General features: G+C 48.8%; 3 protein-coding genes across 4 annotated transcripts; 2 read left to right on the top strand and 1 right to left on the bottom strand.

Annotated features, from left to right (window-relative positions):
* The first annotated feature begins 4,004 nt into the window (after nucleotides 1–4,004).
* Nucleotides 4,005–10,372, top strand: TM4SF5 (transmembrane 4 L six family member 5). The gene is made up of 5 exons (XM_059996462.1): nucleotides 4,005–4,217; nucleotides 9,131–9,211; nucleotides 9,593–9,729; nucleotides 9,962–10,142; nucleotides 10,217–10,372. The coding sequence occupies exons 1-5, from the start codon at nucleotides 4,044–4,046 to the stop codon at nucleotides 10,229–10,231; spliced, it is 588 nt and encodes a 195-aa protein (XP_059852445.1). The 5' UTR covers nucleotides 4,005–4,043; the 3' UTR covers nucleotides 10,232–10,372.
* A 785-nt stretch (nucleotides 10,373–11,157) lies between these two features.
* On the bottom strand, nucleotides 11,158–15,613 carry VMO1 (vitelline membrane outer layer 1 homolog). 2 transcript variants are annotated; one of them, XM_059998430.1, is made up of 4 exons: nucleotides 14,620–14,652; nucleotides 11,996–12,913; nucleotides 11,802–11,917; nucleotides 11,158–11,542 (listed from the first exon to the last, which is right to left on the bottom strand). In XM_059998430.1, the coding sequence occupies exons 2-4, from the start codon at nucleotides 12,179–12,181 to the stop codon at nucleotides 11,245–11,247; spliced, it is 600 nt and encodes a 199-aa protein (XP_059854413.1). In that variant the 5' UTR covers nucleotides 12,182–12,913; nucleotides 14,620–14,652; the 3' UTR covers nucleotides 11,158–11,244. The 2 variants fall into 2 exon arrangements, 1 of the variants encoding a protein (XP_059854413.1); XR_009517104.1 differs by lacking the exons at nucleotides 11,802–11,917; nucleotides 11,996–12,913; nucleotides 14,620–14,652 and adding exons at nucleotides 15,236–15,409; nucleotides 15,550–15,613 and having other exon boundaries at nucleotides 11,405–11,542.
* GLTPD2 (glycolipid transfer protein domain containing 2) lies at nucleotides 13,714–15,958 on the top strand. The gene is made up of 4 exons (XM_059998428.1): nucleotides 13,714–14,198; nucleotides 14,305–14,369; nucleotides 14,626–14,792; nucleotides 14,890–15,958. Exons 1-4 carry the CDS (start codon nucleotides 14,093–14,095, stop codon nucleotides 15,404–15,406), a joined length of 855 nt encoding a protein of 284 aa, XP_059854411.1. The 5' UTR covers nucleotides 13,714–14,092; the 3' UTR covers nucleotides 15,407–15,958.
* Nucleotides 15,959–21,042: the final 5,084 nt, after the last annotated feature.

Genomic DNA, 21,042 nt, shown 5'->3' with positions numbered 1-21,042 from the left:
CTGGTTTCCTTATCTTCCCTTGTGCTGTTTTAATCGCTGGTCCTTTTTTTCTAATCTTTTGGTCCTTTTCCTGTGCATCTTATTCAAGTTTGTCCTCTGTTACCCTCTCCCGCTTTGCCCCACTTTCAGTTCTGTTCTTTAGTGCTTCTCACGTGGACTTTAGCTCTCTTTGTGCATTTTTTGAGTTTCCATGCAATTCTCCTTCTTCCCCGAACACGCACTGGTGCCTTTTCATCTCAGTCTTTCGTTCCTTAAAGAACTCTACTCCTCCTTCTAGTGAAACCCTTCCTGAAAATTCCTTCCAAATCCTACAGTAAATATTTCTCAAGAGTTCTGTTTCTTTCTTTCAGTCTTCAGGACGATGTGCCCTTTCTCTTGTTTTGATAAAGTTTTTCAGAATCCCTATAATGTTTTTAACATTATTATTCCGTGCATACGGAGTTGTACAAAATGTAATAGAAATGAATACACACCACCCCCCACACACAACTTTTCTTTTTTTCTCTTTATTTACCCTGAAAAGCAGAACCATCTCTCAGACTCATGACTGATGAACTTGTAGTGAATATGCGGCTTCTCTTGGCCCTACTCCCTGTCCATCAGGACAACGGCTGAATCCCCGCTCCAGGCTTAAGTGGGAAGACCCGCAACATGAGCGTCACAGCCGCTCTAGTGGTTCAACGTCACTTCTGGCGACTCAGCAGAACCACACGTCCTCTGCCTCACCTCGGACCCAGGTTCCCCACCTCTACTCCCCAGGGCTTGTGCTTCTTTCTCCTGCACTGTTTCTGAATACCTGTTCTCTACACAATTCTCTTCCTATGGCTTCTGCTTATTTATGGATTCAGTTGCCTTGTGGCTTTTGCTCACTCCCTGCTTTCATACTTCTCTCAGTTCCCTCTGATGACTCTCAGGTTAGGCCATCCTTCCCTCTGATGACTCTCAGGTTGTCTTCAGTCAACTTTCCCAAGAATGAAGATCCAATTCATTGATCAGTCATCATTCAGTAAGGGTACCTCTCTCTGTTGGGCAGAGTTCTTACCTCAAGCAACCACACAGGTCTCTGGTTTCATGTCTGCTTTTGGGTTGGCTACTCCTTCTTGGATCAATCAGCTGTGGCTTAGATAATGGGGTCTGTGTCAGTCAGCTATTGCTGTGGAACAAAAAAATCCCACGAAGTCTTAGGGGCCTACAAATATCAGCATTTATTTCACTCATACATTGGTTTCACTCAACATTGGTTGAATGAAACCAATGGTACTGGCACAAAAACAGAAATATACATCAATGGATCAGGATAGAAAGCCCAGAGATAAACCCACACACATCTGGTCACCTTATCTTTGACAAAGGAGGCAAGAATATACAATGGAGAAAAGACAGCCTCTTCAATAGGTGGTGCTGGGAAAAATGGACAGATACGTGTAAAAGGATGAAATTAGAACACACCCTAACACCATACACAAAAATAAACTCAAAATGGATTAAAGACCTAAATGTCAGGGCAGACACTATAAAACTCTTAGACGAAAACATAGGCAGAACACTCTATGACATAAATCACAGCAAGATCCTTTTTGACCCGCCTCCTAGAGTAAGGGAAATAAAAACAAAAATAAACAAAAATAAACAAATGGGACCTAATGAAACTTAAAAGCTTCTGCACAGCAAAGGAAACCATAAACAAGACGAAAAGAGAACCCTCAGAATGGGAGAAAATATTTTCAAATGAAGCAACTGACAAAGGATTAATCTCCAAAATATACAAGCAGCTCACGTAGCTCGATACCACAAAAACAAACAACCCAATCCAAAAATGGGCAGAAGACCTAAATTGACATTTCTCCAAAGAAGACATACATATGGGCAACAAATACATGAAAAGATGGTCAACATCACTAATCATTAGAGAAATGCAAATCAAAACCACAATGAGGTATCACCTCACACTGGTCAGAATGGCCATCATCAAAAAATCTAGAAACAATAAATGCTGGAAAGGGTGTGGAGGAAAGGGAACCCTCCTGCACTGTTGGTGGGAATGTAAATTGATACAGCCACTATGGAGAACAGTATCAAGGTTCCTTAAAAAACTAAAAATAGAACTACCATATGACCCAGCAATCCCACTACTGGGCATATACCCTGAGAAACCATAATTCAAAAAGCTACATGTACCACAATATTCATTGCAGCACTATTTACAATAACTAGGACTTTGAAGCAACCTAAATGTCCATCGACAGATGAATGGATAAAGAAGATGTGGCACATATATACAATGGAATATTACTCAGCCATAAAAAGGAACGAAATTGAGTTATTTGTAGTGAGGTGGATGGACCTAGAGTCTGTCATACAGAGTGAAGTAAGTCAGAAAGAGAAAAACAAATACCGTATGCTAATGCATATATATGGAATTTTACAAAGCGGTACTGATGAACCTAGTGGCAGGGCAGGAAAAAAGATGCAGATGTAGAGAACGGACTTGAGGGCACGGGGTGGGGGAAGGGGAAGCTGGGATGAAGTGAGAGTAGCATTGACATATATACACTACCAAATGTAAAATGGATGGCTAGTGGGAAGCATAAGGAGATCAGCTCCATGCTTTGTGATGACCTAGAGGGGTGGGATAGGGAGGGTGGGAGGGAGGGGATATGGGGATAATGGGGATATATGTATACATATAGCTGATTCACTTTGTTGTACAGCAGAAACGAACACAACATTGTAAAGCATTTATACTCCAATAAAGATGTGGAAAAAAAATGCTGTTGTGTGCAGCTCAAAACAGAGGGAGGTTTAAAAAAAACAACAAAAAAAGACTCTTTACCCTGCAGTTGACAGAAACACAACTCAAACTGGTTCACATAATCAAAAGTTTCCAAGGACTGATAAGGCTTCAGGCATAGCTGGATCTACACGTTCAAATGATGTCATCAAGGCTTAGTCTTGTGAATTCCTTAGCAGTCCAGTGGTTAGGACTCTGCGCTTCCACTGCCAAGGGCCCAGCTTCAATTCCTGGTCAGGGAACTAAGATCCCAAAAGTGGGGGGAGGGGGGCGCGGGGGGGGACTTAGTCTCTCTCCATCTCCTGACTGGTCTTTCCTCTGGATTTTCTTCACTCTCCAGCAGGCAGGTGACGATATGCCACCACCAACTGCAGCAGCGCAACAAAAACAGGAATTCTTTGACCTCAGATTGCCAACAAGAACCAGAAGTTGGTTCCCATGGGACTGGCTTGGACCACGTGGCCACTGCTGAATCAAACATGGAGGCCAGGGGGATGGATGCTTTAATCAATGAGACCTCAGTGGTGGTCTCAACTGGAAGATGGTTCAATAAACAGACATTAACAAGAAGAAACAAAAGGATAATGAACCTCCACCACCATCTTTAGTTTCTTTCCAGGAGGAACTCTCCCTATGGGACTAATAGGGCATCATACACTGGCTTAGTGTGTCCTCGGTTACAAAATGTTTCTCACCCTCACCTTGACTCTTTTTTTTTTTTTTTTTTTGGCCACCCCACGCGGCTTGCAGGATCTTAGTTCCCCAACCAGGGATCGAACCCAGGCCGCAGGCAGTGAGGGGTGCTGAGTCCTATTCACTGGACTGCCAGGGAACTCCCTAACCCATTTAATCCTCACCACCTGCCCGCGAGCCGAGGGCATACCTTGGCTGTATACCCTTTGTAGAGATGAGGCAACTGAGACAGAGACATTAAGGGGCTTGGCTAAGTCACAAAGCAGGTAAGGAGCAGACCGAGGTTCTGTGGAGAGGTGTGTGCAGAAAAAGAGGAAACACACTGAGCCCAGGCAACGTCCTCTGTGTGTCAAGCTCCCCCACCTCCTCCACCACATCCTCCCCATTTGCCTGCGTCTCTGCTGCGGCCCCGTGTCTCCTGCCTCTGTCCCTTATCATCAGCTACTGCCAGCTTCACCACACCTCCTCCTCGACCTTTGCTCCGGGCTTGTTTTTCCCTCTGGACCGGGGAACCCGGGCTCACTTTCAATTGCTGCCTGTCCTTTCCAACAGCCTCAGCATGTGCACGGGAAAGTGCGCCCGCTTCGTGGGGCTCTCCCTCATCCCCCTCTCCCTGATCTGCATTGTGGCCAACGCCCTCCTGCTAGTGCCCAACGGTCAGATCACCTGGACCAAGGACCACCTCAGCTTGCAAGTCTGGCTCATGGCTGGCTTCATCGGCGGGGGCCTGATGGTGAGAGGGCTGGCCAGGGCACACGGGCCAGGGGGCTGGGTGCCACTCTCCGGGGTCCTGAACAGGAGGGAGAGGGAGTGAGGGAAAAGGATGGCTGCCCGGGAAGGGATGGTGGTAGCTTTGGGGGGAACCGGAGCCTGCCCAGGCTGCCCCCAAACACTGAGCACTCTGTAGGGGAGGTTCTCAGCCCCAGGGTCCTGAGCTGAATGTCTGAGGGGGATGAGAAGGAAGGAGCCTTACTGCTCGAAACTCTTCCCTCCTGGGTAGGGAGTATGTCCTACCAGCCCCTCGCCATCCCCACTGCTGAGCAGATGCTGGAAACACCTCATTACAGGGGTTGAGGCAGAAGGAACAGCTGGTTCCATGGGAGGTTATCAGGTTAAGACAATAATGGGCTTGGTGCGGGTGTGGTTTACAGTGACAGTATCTGGAGCCAGGGAGCGATGTCGCACATCAGTCTTTCTACCTATCAACTCGGTGTCACTTCCCCCATTTCCATGTCCCTTCACTCTCCACCCAGGTTTCTGGATGCCCACTGTGCGCTGGGCACTAAGGACAAACTCAGAACTCGGGTCAGTATGGTGGAGAAGGGGTCCCCGTGGCTTCCTGGAGACTAGGATCTGTCAGGAGAAGTTGGGGAAGGGGAGTCACAGACTTCCTGGACTTTCTAACCCCCATTCGCCACCCCCCTCCCCACTCAGGGAACTTTTTTGTTGTTTTGTTTGTTTGTGCACCGCGTGGCATGCAAGTTCTTGGTTCCCCCACAAGGGACTGAAACCGTGCCCACTGGCTTAACCGCTGGACCGCCAGGGAAGTCCCTAGGGGAACTTTTTGGAAGGTCAAGCGATTTAACATCTTTATGGCATGAAGATAAAAGATCTACCCGGCACGGTTCCCCACTTCTCAGGATGGCTGACTGATGAAATTCTCAGGGGGATGCCTCACCTTTGTCTCTTTCACTGGCCACAAGTCTGTTAGCTAATGGGGACACCTCTTCTCCTTTACCCAACAATCCCCTCTTACCCATCCAGGTCTTTCCTCCTACTTCCCCCACCCATGGATTTATGGCTGTTGGACTCCATGCCATACCTCTGACCTCAACCCTCTCTGAGACGTCACACTCCTCCCAACCCCACCCTCTCCGCCGCTGTCACATCACACCCCTCCTCCAGCCCAAACCACCACCACCTCCCCACGATCTTACTTGCCTGCTTCTGGGGAGACCCCCAAGGATGCCCCCCCAGTATGCTCATTCCCAGCTTCCCTCCGGCCTCCATGCTCTCAGCCACCCTGGAGAAGGTTCTCAAGTGTATTCACAGTTACTGCTATACCACAGGGACACAGGCGAGGGCCCTGCACTCCCTGAAGCAGGTGTTTCTGCTGGAGAGACACACAGTATCAAGGAAGCAAAAATGTATGCCCCACAGGAGGAAGGGCTGCCTGTTTCATTGGCTGCTGTGTGCCAGGCGCCTAGGCCTGGATCAACAGGCACTGGATTAATAGCGAATGAACAAAGTAAACAGACGAGTGAGATGATCTCAGATAAAAGTAGGGACCATCAAGAAAACAAAGCAGGATGCTGTGTAAAGAGCTCCTGAGGCAAGGTGGCGGGGGGGGGGGGGGGGGGGGGGCACTTTTTATAGCATTTTCAAGGAAGGCCTTGATGAGGTGACTTCTGAACTGAGACCCAAAAGACAAAAAGAAGGAATCAGCATGACAGACAGGTGAGTACAAAGTGTAAGGCAGGAATAGGCCTGCATATCTCAGGGCTAGAGAGGCTGCCAATCGGAGGAGGGCAGAGGCCAGAGCACCTACACCCTTGAAAGGCACAGTGAGGAATTTGAATTTTATTATAAGTGCACAGAAAACTATTGAAGGACTTTTTACCTTTTTAGAAAGTCATACAGACAAATGCCCAGATCCTTAATATATAGCTCAGTGAATTTTTATAAAAGGAACACACCCATGTTCTGGGCACTCAGATCAAGATGTGGGTCATTACAAGAACCCCAGACATGCCTCCCACCAAGCCCTACCCCACACCGACAAGGGCCTCGCTATCCTGACTTCTATCCCAGAGGTTAGTTTTGTCTGGTTAGCACTTTATATAAATGGAATCATACAGAGTGGACACTTTTGTTCTGGTTTATCGAGGTCAACATTATGTTTGTAAGTTTCCTCCATATTGTTACACAGTGCTGTAGTTTACTATTTCTAATATTTACACAATTATTTCCATTGTGTAAGTATTACTACAATTTATTTAAACATTCTACTGTTGATGGACATTTGGATAGTTCCCAACTCGGGTTTATTCTAAATAATGCTCTATAAACATTCCTGTAAATGTCTTTAGGTGAATGTACGTTTGCATTTCTGTTGGATAGATACCTAGGAGTAAAACTGCTGATTCTTAAGGTATGCAAATGTTCAGTGCTAACAGATATTACCAAAGAGTTGTCTGAAGTACTTATGCCAATTGTATTCCCACCAGCAAAGGATGAGAGTTCTAGTTGCTCCATATCCCGCTGGATACGGCTGGCTGCTGGGTGGTGAGTAAACAGTAGGAGGTCAGCACTGTGTGCAGAAAGACCAGACTGAGGTCACTACAGTTGTCCAGGGGAGATGATAGTGGCTTAGATGAGGCCAGTGGCCATGGAGATGGAGAAAATTAAACAGACTCGAGCTATAAACTCAGTGCTTCCTCCTGCCTTTTCAATTACCCTTCTCTTTTCAATGAGACGAGATAGCAGAGAGCAAGACAGACGAGTTCAGACAACAAAAGGAAACACTTTGGCTGGAAAAGTAAAGATCAAGGACTTCCCTGGTGGTCCAGTGGCTAAGACTCCGTGCTCCCAATGCAGGGGGCCCGGGTTCCATCCCTGGTCGGGGAACTAAGATCCCACATGCCGCAACTAAAGATCCCGCATGCTGCAACTAAGATCTGGTGCAGCCAAATAAATCAGTAAATATTCTTTTAAAAATCACAAACAGGGCTTCACTGGTGGCACAGTGGTTAAGAATCCGCCTGCCAATGCAGGGGACACAATGCAGGGTTCGATCCCTGGTCTGGGAAGATCCCACATGCTGCAGAACAACTAAGCCCTGTGCGCTACAACTACTGAGCCTGTGCTCTAGAGCCCGTGAGCCACAACTACTGAGCCCACGTGCTGCAAGTACTGAAGCCCACGTGCCTAGAGCCCGTGCTCCACAACAAGAGAAGCCACCGCAGTAAGAAGCCCGCGCATCTCAACAAAGAGTAGACCCCACTCGTGCCAACTAGAGAAACCCTGTGCGCAGGAACAAAGACCCAACACAGCCAAATATAAATAAATAAATTTATATTAAAAAAAACACAAACAGAGAGGTCGTTTGAAATTGGTAAATCCAAATTCCAGGTGTCTTTGGATCCAGGAGCTTCTGAGTAAGTGATGTAAACAGAAAGGCTAAGCAAGGGGGCCAGCATTGGCCCTAGACCTGCCATGAGACATGGAAGAGGGAAGAGTGTCTGGTGGAAAGTTCATTCAACTCTGCAGGTGTTTCTGTAAGGTTGCTGTGGATGATATAATGGAACTAAAACTCTCAGCCCCTCCTTTGGAGAAGATCAAAATGCCACCTTGTTGGTGTGTGCCAGACAAGGAAGACAGGGAGGCACAGATCCAGAGAGCTGTGGAATTCCAGAGATGGGAAGACAGGCAAAGAACCTGGTCTGGTGCAACAAAGTTAAGGCTGGAGCCAAAAGTGAGACGCCTCGAACGCCTTCCTGGAGTTCAGTCTTGATAGGCTACCCTTTGAGGAGACCCTAAAGGATTGGATCGGGAAAAGACCAGTTGAAAGCTAAGTTTAATCTGGCGGTAGCAATGTAGTATGGAATGTGAGTTGGCACAGGGCAAGAGATACAAAAATCTAGTAGGGAGGCTGAGCACATCCTTCTCATGGGAGGTGATTGGGGATTGACCGTGGGGAAGAAAAAAGGACTGACAGATTCAAGAGCCATTGAAGGAAAACTCCCAAAGACTTGAGGTCTGGCTAGGTGTGAAAGATTCAAGTTTTTAGGCTGGGGTGACCTGCAGGATATTTCCACTGATGGAAACAAGAAAGCCAAAGGGAGATGAATTGGGGGGAACAAATTGTGAGATTAGTATGAGGCTGGATGAACTTAAGCTAAAACCAAGACATTCAAACGAACATACCCTTCAGGCAGTTAGATTTGAATTTGGAGGCATCAATTTAGGAGACAACAATTGTTAGAGGAAGCAGCTGATGCCCTGGAAGGGGATGGGCTCTCTGAGGAGGGCCACGGGAGAAAGAAAGACAAAGAGGATCAAGGCTGTATCTTGGGGACTCCTACTCTTCCCATCAGAGTCTTACATGCTCCTCCACCCTCCATCATAACCCCAGTTCACCAGGCATTCCAACACCACTATTCCTTCCTGCCGCTGAGGGACTCTATAGTTATTGACCATTTACTCTGAGCAAGTCTTGACATCAAGGCAACCTGTTATTTCATTAAATCCTGAGAACAGCCCATTTTACAGAGGACAAAACTGAGACCCAGAGAGATGAATCAATTCACGGAGTGTGAAGTGAGCACAAGGTTGGCATTAAACCCAGGACTCCTGACTCCCATTCAGTTGGGCACCTACTGTATGCTGAGATTTATGGGGGATATAATGATATTGCGCCCTATCCTCCTGGAGGCTACAATCTGGACAGAGATAAGTAGGCACATAAATATAGATAAATTTAAAGCAGAGCCCCACAGTGCTCCAGGAGAAGTAGAGATAAGATCTCCCTATAGTCCAAATGGCTGAAGGCATCACAGGAAGCTTACCTCGTCACAATACGGGGTAAGTGCTGATCCAAGTTGGGGACCTGGATGACTCGCTATCACATCGACTCTGATCCCACAGGTACTGTGTCCAGGAATTTCCGCCGTCCGAGCAGGGGGCAAAGGCTGTTGTGGTGCAGGCTGCTGTGGGAATCGCTGCAGGGTAAGATGCAAATTAAGACGGCACTCAGCATACGTCTTTGAATCTGTCTTCGAAGAATCACACCTAAACGCCTCCACAGAATTCCCAGCTTCACGAGGTCCTCTGCAGAGTCCTAGGCTCCATCTTACCGCTCCCTCGCACCCGCACATCTTAGGCTTCAGTGGGCCTGACCGGAGGGAACTACAATCCCCATGAACCTCCGCGGCCAGTGGCTCTTAGAATTAGCCGAACTCCAAGCCCTGGAGTTTGACGGGAAATGTATTTTTAACGAGACTGGCTAGAGCTCGGTAACAAAGCGGGGGGCGGGGGGAGCTAGGCGCGCTTTGCCCACGAGTGGGGCGGGGACGGCCCAACTCACCTCTCCTCGCACTCTGTATCCAGATGCTGCGATCGGTCTTCTGCTCGGCGTTCGGGATGCTTGGTGCCATCTACTGCCTCTCGGTATCAGGAGCCGGGCTCCGAATTGGACCGCGATGCTTAATGCACGGCTCCTGGGACTACCACTTCCAACACACCGCGTAAGGCTCAGCCTGTATTCGCGCCCCCGCCCCCATTCTCTGCTACTGCCCACCTGCCTTTCCCACGTGGACCGAGAAACCTAGGTGGGATTCGGCTTCGAGACAGCTTCCTCCACGTGGGCCGAACGAGTCCTTTGCATATCCCCCTCGGCGCCTGCGCGGGGCGGGGAGCCCCGAGGGGGGCGCACTCCTCGTGACCTCTTTCTCTCACGTGACCCTGCCCCGCCCGCAGAGGCTCCTATCTGCTCAACCGCACTCAGTGGAGCTCGTGCGCGCAGCCGCCACGTGTGGTCTATTGGAACGTGACACTCTTCTCGCTGCTGGTGGCCGCCTCGTGCCTGGAGATTTTGCTGTGTGGGGTGCAGCTGGTGAACGCGTCCATTGGTGTCTTCTGCGGCGATTGTCGGAAGGAGGTGGGACTGTGTGGGATGGAGCTGTCGAGGAAATCTATTTGCTACATGACTAAGTCCTCACTTTTTTTCCGCAGGGCGCCCCTCACTGAGGCTCCACGGACCTGGTCCGTCGCTCCTGGACACCCGCCTGGCCCGCCCCCGCCCTGGAATAAACTATTTAGAGCTCTCTTCCGCGTCTCAGATTGTGCCCTTTACAAGGAGTGTCCGAAGGTCTCCATATACACCGTGGCTTGGGGCTCTCGTGTTTGGGACCCTTGCACCCCTCTTGTTATTTCCTTAATAAATAGTTATTGAACTATTAGTGCACTGGAAATACTGTGTAAACAAGACAGGCAAGTTCTGTGCTCTTAAAGAATTTAACATTCCAGGGGTAGAAGATGGGCAATTTTTAAAAGAGGCAATAGATTATTTTAATTGGTGATAAGCACTTTTTAAAAACACGGAGAAAAAAAAAACACGGAGGTAGTGGGATAGATATTGACTGATGGATGGACTTTTTTAATAAGATAAAGTCCAAGAAAGAGAAATTGGAGCTGAAATCTGGTGGATGGGCTAACCATCTGGACAGTTGGGGGATTCCAGGCAGAGAGGGCAGCAAGGACGAAGACCCTCAATGGGACTCAGTATACAGAAAAGCCACTGTTTGAGTTTTGGCGCAGCAGGGAAGGAAAACTATGGAAAAGACATCTTAGCCTCCTAAGTTCTAGAAAATGAAACCTTAACACGATATGGCATTGTCACCTCCTAATTTGGTAGAAATTTCTTGATCTGGGGTCACTGGTGGTTCAGAAAGGAAACAACCTGGTCTCTTAATGGGGACGATGTGTCTGCAGAGGCTCACAGAAAGGCAGGGACTTCCTTAACTTGTACGCAAAATTGTGTTTAAGTGTGTCTTTTCTGAACTATGGGTCGGTAACTTTCAGTAGCTTGCCATGGACTCCTGAAACCAAATCCTAATTGGGCCTGGCCCAATGCTAGGTTAGGAGGAAGATGGGGCTACGCAGTTTCCCACCCCTAAAACAAGAGAGACCAAAGCCAAGACAGAGAAGCTTTAATAGCGGAGGTGGGACTAGGCTTGGGCTGGGAGAGGGCGGCGATGGTGTCAGCTGCGGCAGCAGAAAAAGCGCGCGTCGTTAACAGCGGTGTCATCGCGGAGGCCTCCAGGCCGCTCGATCTTGGTCTGCAAGCCGCACACTCCTTTAGGGCAAGGCTCACTCCAGTTTCCAAAGTCTCCCCAGAACAGAGCGGGCCCCTGCAGCTCCGTGCTGTCGGAGCAGCGGAAGCGCACGTTGTTCGCAGCCGTGTTGTCCCCGGGGGTCACGGGTGCCTCCACGCGAAGCGAGAAAGCCACCAGGAAGCCGCCGCCGGGACACCACAGCGGCTCACTCCACGCGCCCCACCTGCGAGGAAAGCAGAGACGCGCGGTCTCCGCGGGCGCCCTCACCCACCTCCAGCCGGACCCAGGCCTCGGGGCTTCCCAGTCAGGTGCTCCAGTCACCTGACCTCCACCGAGGTGCGGAGCTGGGAGTCTCCCACCCGCTTCCCAGGTCTAAACCTCCCCACAGCGCTGGAGGAACCTGCCTATCGGTAGGGGATGCGTGTAATGGAGAGTAAGGGGCATACACCGACCCTAGGGGATGCTCGGCCCCTGCCCCCCACCTTCCAGACTGGGACTCCACCACGTGCGTGTTGAGCTCCGCATTCCCGCGCGCGCAGTGCAGCCGGATTCCGTTCAGAGCCGTGTCGTCGCCAGTAATGCCTTGGGGGGGCTCCATCTGGGCGGCGGAGGACGAGTCAGAAGACTGCCATCCTCTGCTTGGGGTCCCCACCGAGACCTAGGCCTGAGCCCCTACCTTGAGTGAGAACCCGCTGGCGAAGAATCTGTCAGGACACATCTCTGGCCAGGCCCAGTCGCCCCAGGGCCCCCCGTTGGTCACCTCGATGACCAATGTGTAGCCGCTGGACGCATCTGCTCTTGCACGCCCGAAGCACGTCGCCCACAGCAGCAGAAGCAGCTTGGCTCCCGCGCCCCGCTCCATCCCGCAGCCTCTGTGAGCCCAGGCCCTTTGTGCAGGTGTATACCACCTTTGCCCTAAGAGGGCTCCGACTGCGGAAGGGCCACCTGGATTAAGTGACACTCAAAACTAATCCGTTCCGGAAGCCTACAAACTTGTTTCTCAGCTCAGGGAGACTGACGCTCCCAGCGCCAGAGGAGGAGGGTTTAAATAACCACCAACCTACCGAACGTTTACAGACTATAGGCCACGAATCGTGGTTAGCGTTTTGCTGGCATGTTTTATTTAATCCACACAACAATTTTAGGAGGTGAGAATTACCATTCCTATTCTGCCAGTGAGGGAACTAGGGCTGCGAAATTGCAAGCGACTTGCCTAAGGTCACAGTCAGCAAGCCAGGGAACATTCCAGCACTAGGAAATGGGGAACCCACGGCTAGGGATGGAAGTGATGGTTCCAGAATCCCACTGGACAGGGACCCCAGGGAACTCCAGGATGTGAGGGAGCATCGAAGTGAGACAGGGCAAGAATCCATGAACTGTGGGAGCTGGGAAGCATCTTGTGAGTGATTGGGGTCCCGACTCCTTGAGAATCTGGGACATTCCTTCCCCTCAAAAGAAAATGTACACAGAGACAGGAACAGTTTTAAAAAGTTTATGGACAGGGAACTGAGAACAGGAGACGACGCTATTTCTTTCGTCGCTTCCTGTAGCCTTTCCCTCCATGTTTTTCCCCCTGTGACCACCAGGGGGACTCCTAATTAAAAACAAAAAATTGTTGTGGGGAGTACCACCCCTGATTTGCCTGCCCTTCATACAACACATTCCTTTGTCTATTCAATATTACTTATTTAGAAATAATGTGTTTGGGCCCAGGCAATATTCTAAATGCTAAATAGAGCAGCCACCAAGAAAAGGCCCCTGTCTTCATCAGAGCTCACATTCCAGTGGGGGAGACAGATGATAAATGCTCCAATGGACCCTGAGCTCTGTGAAGGCACATTTGTCTTCATGGGGCCTAGTACAGGGCCTGGCATGTGGAGGTAGTTAATAAAGGTTGGTTTGATGAATGATTGAGGAATCAATTTGGAGATTAAAAAAAGTAAACTACAAAAATGTAAAAGGTGACAGCCTAAACTATATAATTGAGACCTCAGGCATCCAGATTAAGATAAGGTCCCCTGGGCTTCCCTGGTGGCACAGTGGTTGAGAATCCGCCTGCCAATGCAGGGGACACGGGTTCGAGCCCTGGTCCGGGAAGATCCCACATGCCGCGGAGCAACTAAGCCCGCGAGCCACAACTGCTGAGCCCTCGTGCCACAACTACTGTAGCCCGCGCGCCTAGAGCCCGTGCTCCACAACAAGAGAAGCCACCACAATGAGAAGCCCGCGCACCGCAACAAAGAGTAGCACCGGCTCACCGCAACGAGAGAAAGCCCGCGCGCAGCAACGAAGACCCAACGCCGCCAAAAAATAAATAAATTTATAAAATAAAAAATAATAATAAGATAAGGTCCCCTGGGGACAGGATAGAGAATTTAGAAGAGGGTGTTCTCTGAATCCCAGGTGCCCCATGCTTGAACTTAAAAGGTAAGATTTATGGAGCAGCTGTAGTAAGCTTTTCCATTTACAGTGTTTGCACATAGACCTCAGCCTCACCTCACAATAACCAGCCTTCCTCTTACTACAACCTGGCCTTACAGGGAAGGGAAATGTAGCGACGTGTCACTGCTACCGAATCCCCCAAATCCTCTTCATTGATTCCCTCTCTCCTCAGATGCTGCCCTCTGGGGCAAAGGGCACAGGGGAGAGGGACTTAGTAGGTTAATTATTAACCCTTTGCGCCTCAGGCACTGCGGCTTCTCTCCCCTCCTGGAGGCGAAGGGACAAGGCCTGGCGAGGGGCTGGTGAGGGGGCGGTGGTCCCTGCAGCAGCCATGCGGGTCGCACTGCCTCAGCCGGTCCCTCGGCGCTGCTTGCGCAGTGCGATTCCTCTTGCTGTCTTCACACTACTGCTTGTTTATCTCTGGGCTCGGAGCCTCCGTGAGTACCCCTTCCCTCACCTGCTCTGGGAGGAACCGGGGAATCCAGGCCCTTGAGACCTAAGGTCTCTGCTCAAGCCCTCGTTGTTCTGTTTCACTTCCCTCAGGTGCCCTCTCAGGCTGCAGATCTGGGGCCCAGTCCTGCATTGCCAGGGAACCGCCTCCTTTCCAGGTATGCTCCCGGAAGGGCTGGGACTGGGAGCTCCAGGTAGGATCCTGAGCAGGGGGAAGTGCACCAGGCTGAGGATCCGATGAAGGGCAGGCCCTCCTCCTCCTCTCCCTTCTCCCGTCAGAAGCTGAGAATACAGCAAGAGGGACACCATCTAGATTTTAGGAATAATTTCTTCAGAGCCCAACTGGGCTGCTTGGCGAACCCAGCAAGCTAGGGCTTCTGCTCCCACTCCGTTCCCCTCCTATCTCACCCCCAGGTCCGGCAACAGTCGGGACCCTTGGAGGCCCCGGAACGGGAAGAGCCTCAGTGTCTGGGCCCTCAGGGGATGCTGGGCCGCATGATGAGGCCGTTCCGCGCCAGTCTGAACCCGGAAAGGGATGTGGAGTTGTCGCAGTACCTGGCAGGATGGAGGGAGCTAGTCCGGTGAGTGGTCTCTCCCCCAACCCCATCCAGTCCCCGCCTCTTTGTGGCTCCATCGCCCTCTCTCAAACCTTCCTACCCTTCCCACCATCACACACAGGTTCCTAATTCCCCTCGGCTCCATCTTCGCCTTCGCCACAAGCGAGGCCTCCGCCAAAGTGACAGCCCTCGAGGCTCTGGTGCACGGCCCAGAGGCCGCGCACTACACGTCGCTGGCGACCATGGTGGCGTGGGAGCGGCCCGGGATCGCCCCACGACTCTCGGCCGGGTGCCCGGGCTCAATGACGATGCTCTTGCTGCACCGTGCGCTACGCTGGTCCCAGCTCTGCCTCCACCGGGTGGCTACCGGGATGCGCGGAGGCCCGGACGCTGGCGCTCAGTGCAGCGACGCCTACGGCACGGCCCTGGCTCCGCACCACCCCTGGTTCGTCCGTCAGGCCGCTCACCTCGCATTCCTCGCCTTCCCGAGTCGCGGCCGCTTGCTCGAGCTGGCGTGTCCGGGTTCCAAAGAGGCGGAGGCGCGGAACGCGCTGGTCCGGGCCGCGCGCACCCTAGAGGACGTCTACAACCGTACTCAGGGCTTGTTGGCCGACGGCGGCCTGCTCGAGCTGGCCTGACGCCTACTGGCCGGAGGAAGGAAGCGCCCTGGGGAGGGGTCGGTGCAGCTCCAGGTTGAGCCCTTGGCCCCGCCTCCCGGTGCCGGGGGCGTGGTCTCCATATACCCCGCTTCCTTGGTGACGTCACCACCCCGGAGGCTCACCTTGATAGGGGTGGGTTTTTTAGACCCTGCCTCTATCCGCAATCTCCGGGAGAAGGGAGGAGCTGTGGGGAATAAAAAGTATTCTTTGGGACTTCCCTGGTGGCAGTGGTTGAGAATTCGCCTGCCAATGCAGGGGACCCGGGTTTGAGCCCTGGTCCGAAAGATCCCACATGCAGCGGAGCAACTAAGCCCGTGAGCCACAACTACTGAGCCTGTGCTCTAGAGCAGCGAACCACAAGTACTGAGCCCACAGACCTAGAGCCCTTGCTCGGCAACAAGAGAAGCCACCGCAGTGAGAAGCCTGCACGGCAAGGAAGAGTAGCCCCTGCTCGCCGCAAGTAGAGAAAAGCCCGTGCACAGCAACGAAGACCCAACGCAGCCTAAAATAAATAAATAAATAAATAAATAAATATATTTAAAGAAAAGTATTCTTTGGTAGCCGTCGATTTAGGGCGTTTTGTGTGATGACAGCAGGCGCTTAAGGGAAACAGGAAAAAATAGATGTGGGAAGATGCGTCATCCCTGTTTCCGGCCGCCGAGAGACTCATGCTACCCCTGGCCTATGTCAACCACTCCTACAGCTTCAGTTGCCAACTACGTGCCAAGTCTCCAGACCAGACCTGTCCCCTGAGCTGCAGCCCCCATAAAGCAAACTCTTTCCCGGACACCTCCACAGACACCACAAATGCAACACATCCAACACGAATCCAGTCACCTCCTCCCAGAACTGCACCTCTTCTTGTGTTTCCTATCTCAATAAATGACACCCTTTCCTGTCAACTACCCAAGGCTAAAACCTGTGCGTCTTGCCTCACACCAAGCAGGTGCTCAGCTCAGTAATGTATGTTTATTAAATGACTCCACTCCCACAATAGTAAAGTTACACACTGATAATTCCCAAATTATAACTCCAACCCACTTTCCCCTGGACTCCAGAATACTATATATCACTTCCTTATTCCACATCTCCACTTGGATTTCAACTAGAGATAGCAAACTTAACAAGTCCAAAACTGAGCTTCCAATATTCTCTCCTCCCAAAATACTCCACAGTCCTCGCTAGCTCAGCAAACGACAATTCCATTCTTCCAAGTCCTTAAGCCAAAATCCTTGCAGTCATCCTGACTCTTTGGTTTCTCTTTCATCGTACCCACCTCCAAGCAGTCAGAATCTATTTCTCACTATCTCCACTGCTACCAACCTTGTCAAGTCAACTTCATCTATCACCTGGATTATTGCAATAGCCTCCTAATTGTTTCTCTCTTCCATACTTTGCGTCCCTACAGTGTATTTTCAATAGAGCAGCCAAAGTGATCTTTAAAATATAAAGCATATCATGTCACTTCCCTGCTCAAAACTTTCCAAGGGCTTCCTATTGCAGGAAATTTTCTGGATCATATTTTCAGTTGAGAATGATGAAAAGCTTCTCAAAGGCCCTATGTGATCTGATTGCACTAGCCAAACTGACCTCGTCAATATTCATTGAATATGTCAGGCATGATCCTGCCTCATGACTTTGCACTTGATCTTCCCTCTGTCCAGAATGCTTTTCCCCAAAATATACAAATGACTTCCCTCCTTCCTTCTGGTCTTTATTTAAATGTCTCTCCAGTGAGACCTTCCCTGCTTATTCTTTCTAAAATTTCAACACACACACACACATACACACACACACACACACACACATCTTCCTATCTCCCTTCTTTGCTTTTTCTTCTTAATATGATTCACTACTTAACATGCTGTATATTGCACTTACTTTTTTGTCTCCCTTAATACATGTAAGTTCCATGGGGCTAGGAATTTCTGTCTACTTTGTTCCCTGATGTACTTCCAGTGCCTCAAACTGTGCCTGGCACCCAGTAGACATTCAACAGCTTTTGTTGAATGAATGTATGAGCACTAAAAATAGTTCAGATGGCTGGAGACAAGAGTGTCAAAAAGAAAAGAGGGGGTTGCACAACAAAGTAAATGTACTTCATGCTACTGAATTGTACACCAAAAATGGTTAAAATGCTAAATTTTATGTTATTTATATTTTATTACAATAAAAAATTTAGAAGTAAATAAGAGATGTGATTCCAGACAGGTGGGCAGGAGTGAGTACATGAAGGGCCTTATAAACTATGTTACAGAGACAGGACTTTATCTTGAGAGTTAATTTTAAGTGGGGGATTGTCTGGATCATATTTTCAATTCAAAACACCAGCTCCAGGGATTCTCTGGTGGTCCAGTGGTTAAGAATCCATCTTGCAATGCAGGGGACTCTGGTTCAATCCCTGGTCAGCGAACTAAGATCCCACATGCCGCGGGGCAACTAAACCCACGTGCTGCAACTACAGAGCCTACCCGCCACAACTAATGAGCCCCTGTGCTCTGGAATCCGTGCATTCTGGAGCCTGCACACCACAATTAGAGAGAAGACCACGCACCACAACGAAAGATCCTGCGTGACACAACTAAGACCCTACGTGGCAAATAAATAAATACTTAAAAAAAAAAAAACACCAGCTCCAGCTGCAGTATGTAGAAATAGTATGGCAGGTTCATAGGAGGACTACTCCACACAGTAACAGCAAAATACACATTCTTCTCAAGCGCACATGCAACATTCTCCAGGATGGACCATAGGGTAGGCCACAAAAAAGTCTCAATTAATTTAAAAAGGTTGAAGTCACAAAATATTCTCCAACTAAACTGGAGTGAAATTAGAAATCAATAGCAAAAGGGAATTTAGAAAATTCACAAGTATGTGAATTTTCCTAACCAACCACTGGGTCAAAGAAGAAATCACAGGGAAAATATTTTGAGGTTAGTGAAAATGAAAACAAAACATACCAAAACTTGGGATACAGCATAAGCAGTGCTCAGAAGGAAATGTGTAGCTATGAATGCCTATATTAAAAATGAAGAAAGATCTCAAATCAACAGCTTAACCTTCTACCTTAATAAACTAGAAAAAGAAAAGCAGGGAATTCCCTGGCAGTCCAGTGGTTAGGACTCCCCGCTTCCACTGCATGGGGCCTGGGTTCAGTCCTTGCTTGAGGAACTAAGATCCTGCAAGCCACGTGTCACAGCTGAAAAGAAAAAAGAAAAGAAAAGAAAAAGGAGAGCAAACTAAATCTAAAGAAAGCAGAAGGAAGGAAATAATAAAGATTAGGGTGTAAATAAATGAAATAGAAAACAGAAAAACAATAGAATCAACTAAAACAAAAGTTGGCTCTTTGAAAAGACCACTAAGATTGACGAACCTTTAGCTAGACTGACCAAGAAAAAGAGAGAGAAGACTCAAATTACTAAAATCAGAAATGAAAGAGGGGATGCTGTGGAGCAACTAAGCCCATGCACCACAACTACTGAGCCTACACTCTAGAGCCTGTGAGCCACAACTACTGAGCCTGTGTGCCGCCACTACTGAAGCCTGTGTGCCTAGAGCCTGTGCTCCACAACAAGAGAAGCCATCACAATGAGAAGCCCGCACACCACAACGAAGAGTAGCCCCCGCTCGCCACAACTAGAGAAAGCACACACGCAGCAATGAAGACCCAATGCAGCCAGAAAAAAAAGAGTTTATAGAAGAAAATACAAAAGAGTATTAAAAAAAAAAATGAGGGACTTCTCTGGTAGCGCAGTGGTTAAGAATCCGCCAGCCAATGCAGGGGACACAGGTTCGAGCCCTGGTCCAGGAAGATCCCACATGCCGCAGATCAACTAGGCCTGAGTGCCACAACTACTGAGCCTGCGCTGTAGAGCCTGCAAGCCACAACTACTGAGCCCGCATGCCACGATTACTGCAGCCTGCGTGTCTAGAGCCTGTGCTCCGCAACAAACAAAAGCCGCTGCAATGAGAAGCCTGCACACCACAACGAAGAGTAGCCCCCGCTCGCCACAACTAGAGAAAGCCCGCGCACAGCAACAAAGACCCAACACAGCCAATAAATAAATTAATTAAAAAAAAAAAAAGAAGAAAGAAAGAGGGGGTGTTCCCTGATGGCCTAGTGGTTAGGATTCCAGGCTTTCACTTCTGTGGCCCGGGTTCAATCCCTGGTCAGGAACTGAGATCCTGAAAAAAAAAAAAAAAAAAAGAGGAAACATTACTAACGATCTTACAGAAATAAAAAGTATTATAAGGAAATACTGTAAACAACTGTAGGCCAATAAAGTAGATAACCTAAATGAAATGGACAAATTCCTAAAAAGACACACACTACCAAACCTGACTCAAGAATAAATACAAAATCTGGGGCTTCCCTGGTGGTGCAGTGATTAAGAATCTGCCTGCCAATGCAGGGGACACAGGTTCGAGCCCTCATCTGGGAAAATCCCACATGTCGCGGAGCAACTAAGCTGCAACTAAAAAAAGCCCATACGCAGCAATGAAAACCCAATGCAGCCGAAAATAAATAAATTAATTAATTTTTAAAAAAAGAAAAGAAAGTGAGAAGACAGTCCATGGAATGGGAGAAAATATATGCAAATTGTATGTCTGATAAAGGTGTAGTATGTAGAATATAAAAAGAACAATTAGGATTATGGGATTAACAGATGCAAAGTACTATACATAAAATAGATAAACAACAAGGATTTACTGTATAGCACAGGGAGCTATACTCATATATCTTGTAATAGCCTATAATGGAAATATATATATATATCTTAATCACTTTGCTATACACCTGAAACTAACACAATATTGTAAATCAACTATACTTCAATTTTTTAAAAAGTTTGATGTTGGGAGTTCCCTAGTGACCGAGTGGTTAGGATTCTGGGCTTTCACTGCAGGGGCCCGGGGTTTAGTCCCTGGTGGGGGAACTAGGATCCCACAAGCCGCGCGATGCGGCAAAAGAAAAAAAAAGAAAAGAAAAAGTTTGATGCTTTGCTCGTGAAGGGAAAAAAAAAACCCCGCATAACTCAACAATAAAAAGATAACCCAATTTTAAAACAGGCAAAGGACTTAAATAAGTATTTTTCAAAAGAAGATATACAAATGGTCAATCAGCGCATGAAAATATGTTCAATGTCACTCATCACAGGGAAAAGCAAAAACAACAACAACAACCCCACAAGATATCACTTCACACCCACTAGGATGGGTAAAATTAAAAATGCACCACAAGAATTAGGAAGTGGAGAAATCGGAATCCTCATTCATGGCTGGTGAGGATGTAAAACGAGGCAGCTGCTGTGGAAAAGCTGTCAGTTCCTTAAAATGTTAAACAAAAATTTACTAAATGACCTAACAATTTCACTCCTAGTGTATACGCCTAAGTATATACCTAAGAGAAATGAAAACATAGTGCGGTCATTCTAAATCGGAGACGCTCAAGTCTATCCTGAAGCCTCTTTGAATCGCAACTCCGATCAGTCCCGCGTATACCGATAGGAACGTAGTTTTTCCAGACGGTTTGGATCTGTTTGTTGTTTGGGTTTTTTTGTTTGTTTGTTTCTTTCTTTGTTTGCCACCCACGCTGCCATCAAGCTCTCACGGTC

This window comes from Delphinus delphis, chromosome 19 (assembly GCF_949987515.2).
Source record: "Delphinus delphis chromosome 19, mDelDel1.2, whole genome shotgun sequence".
In the NCBI taxonomy this organism is placed as follows: domain Eukaryota; kingdom Metazoa; phylum Chordata; class Mammalia; order Artiodactyla; family Delphinidae; genus Delphinus; species Delphinus delphis.
Note: the sequence above shows the minus strand (reverse complement) of the source record. Positions and strands in the feature narration are given on the sequence as shown.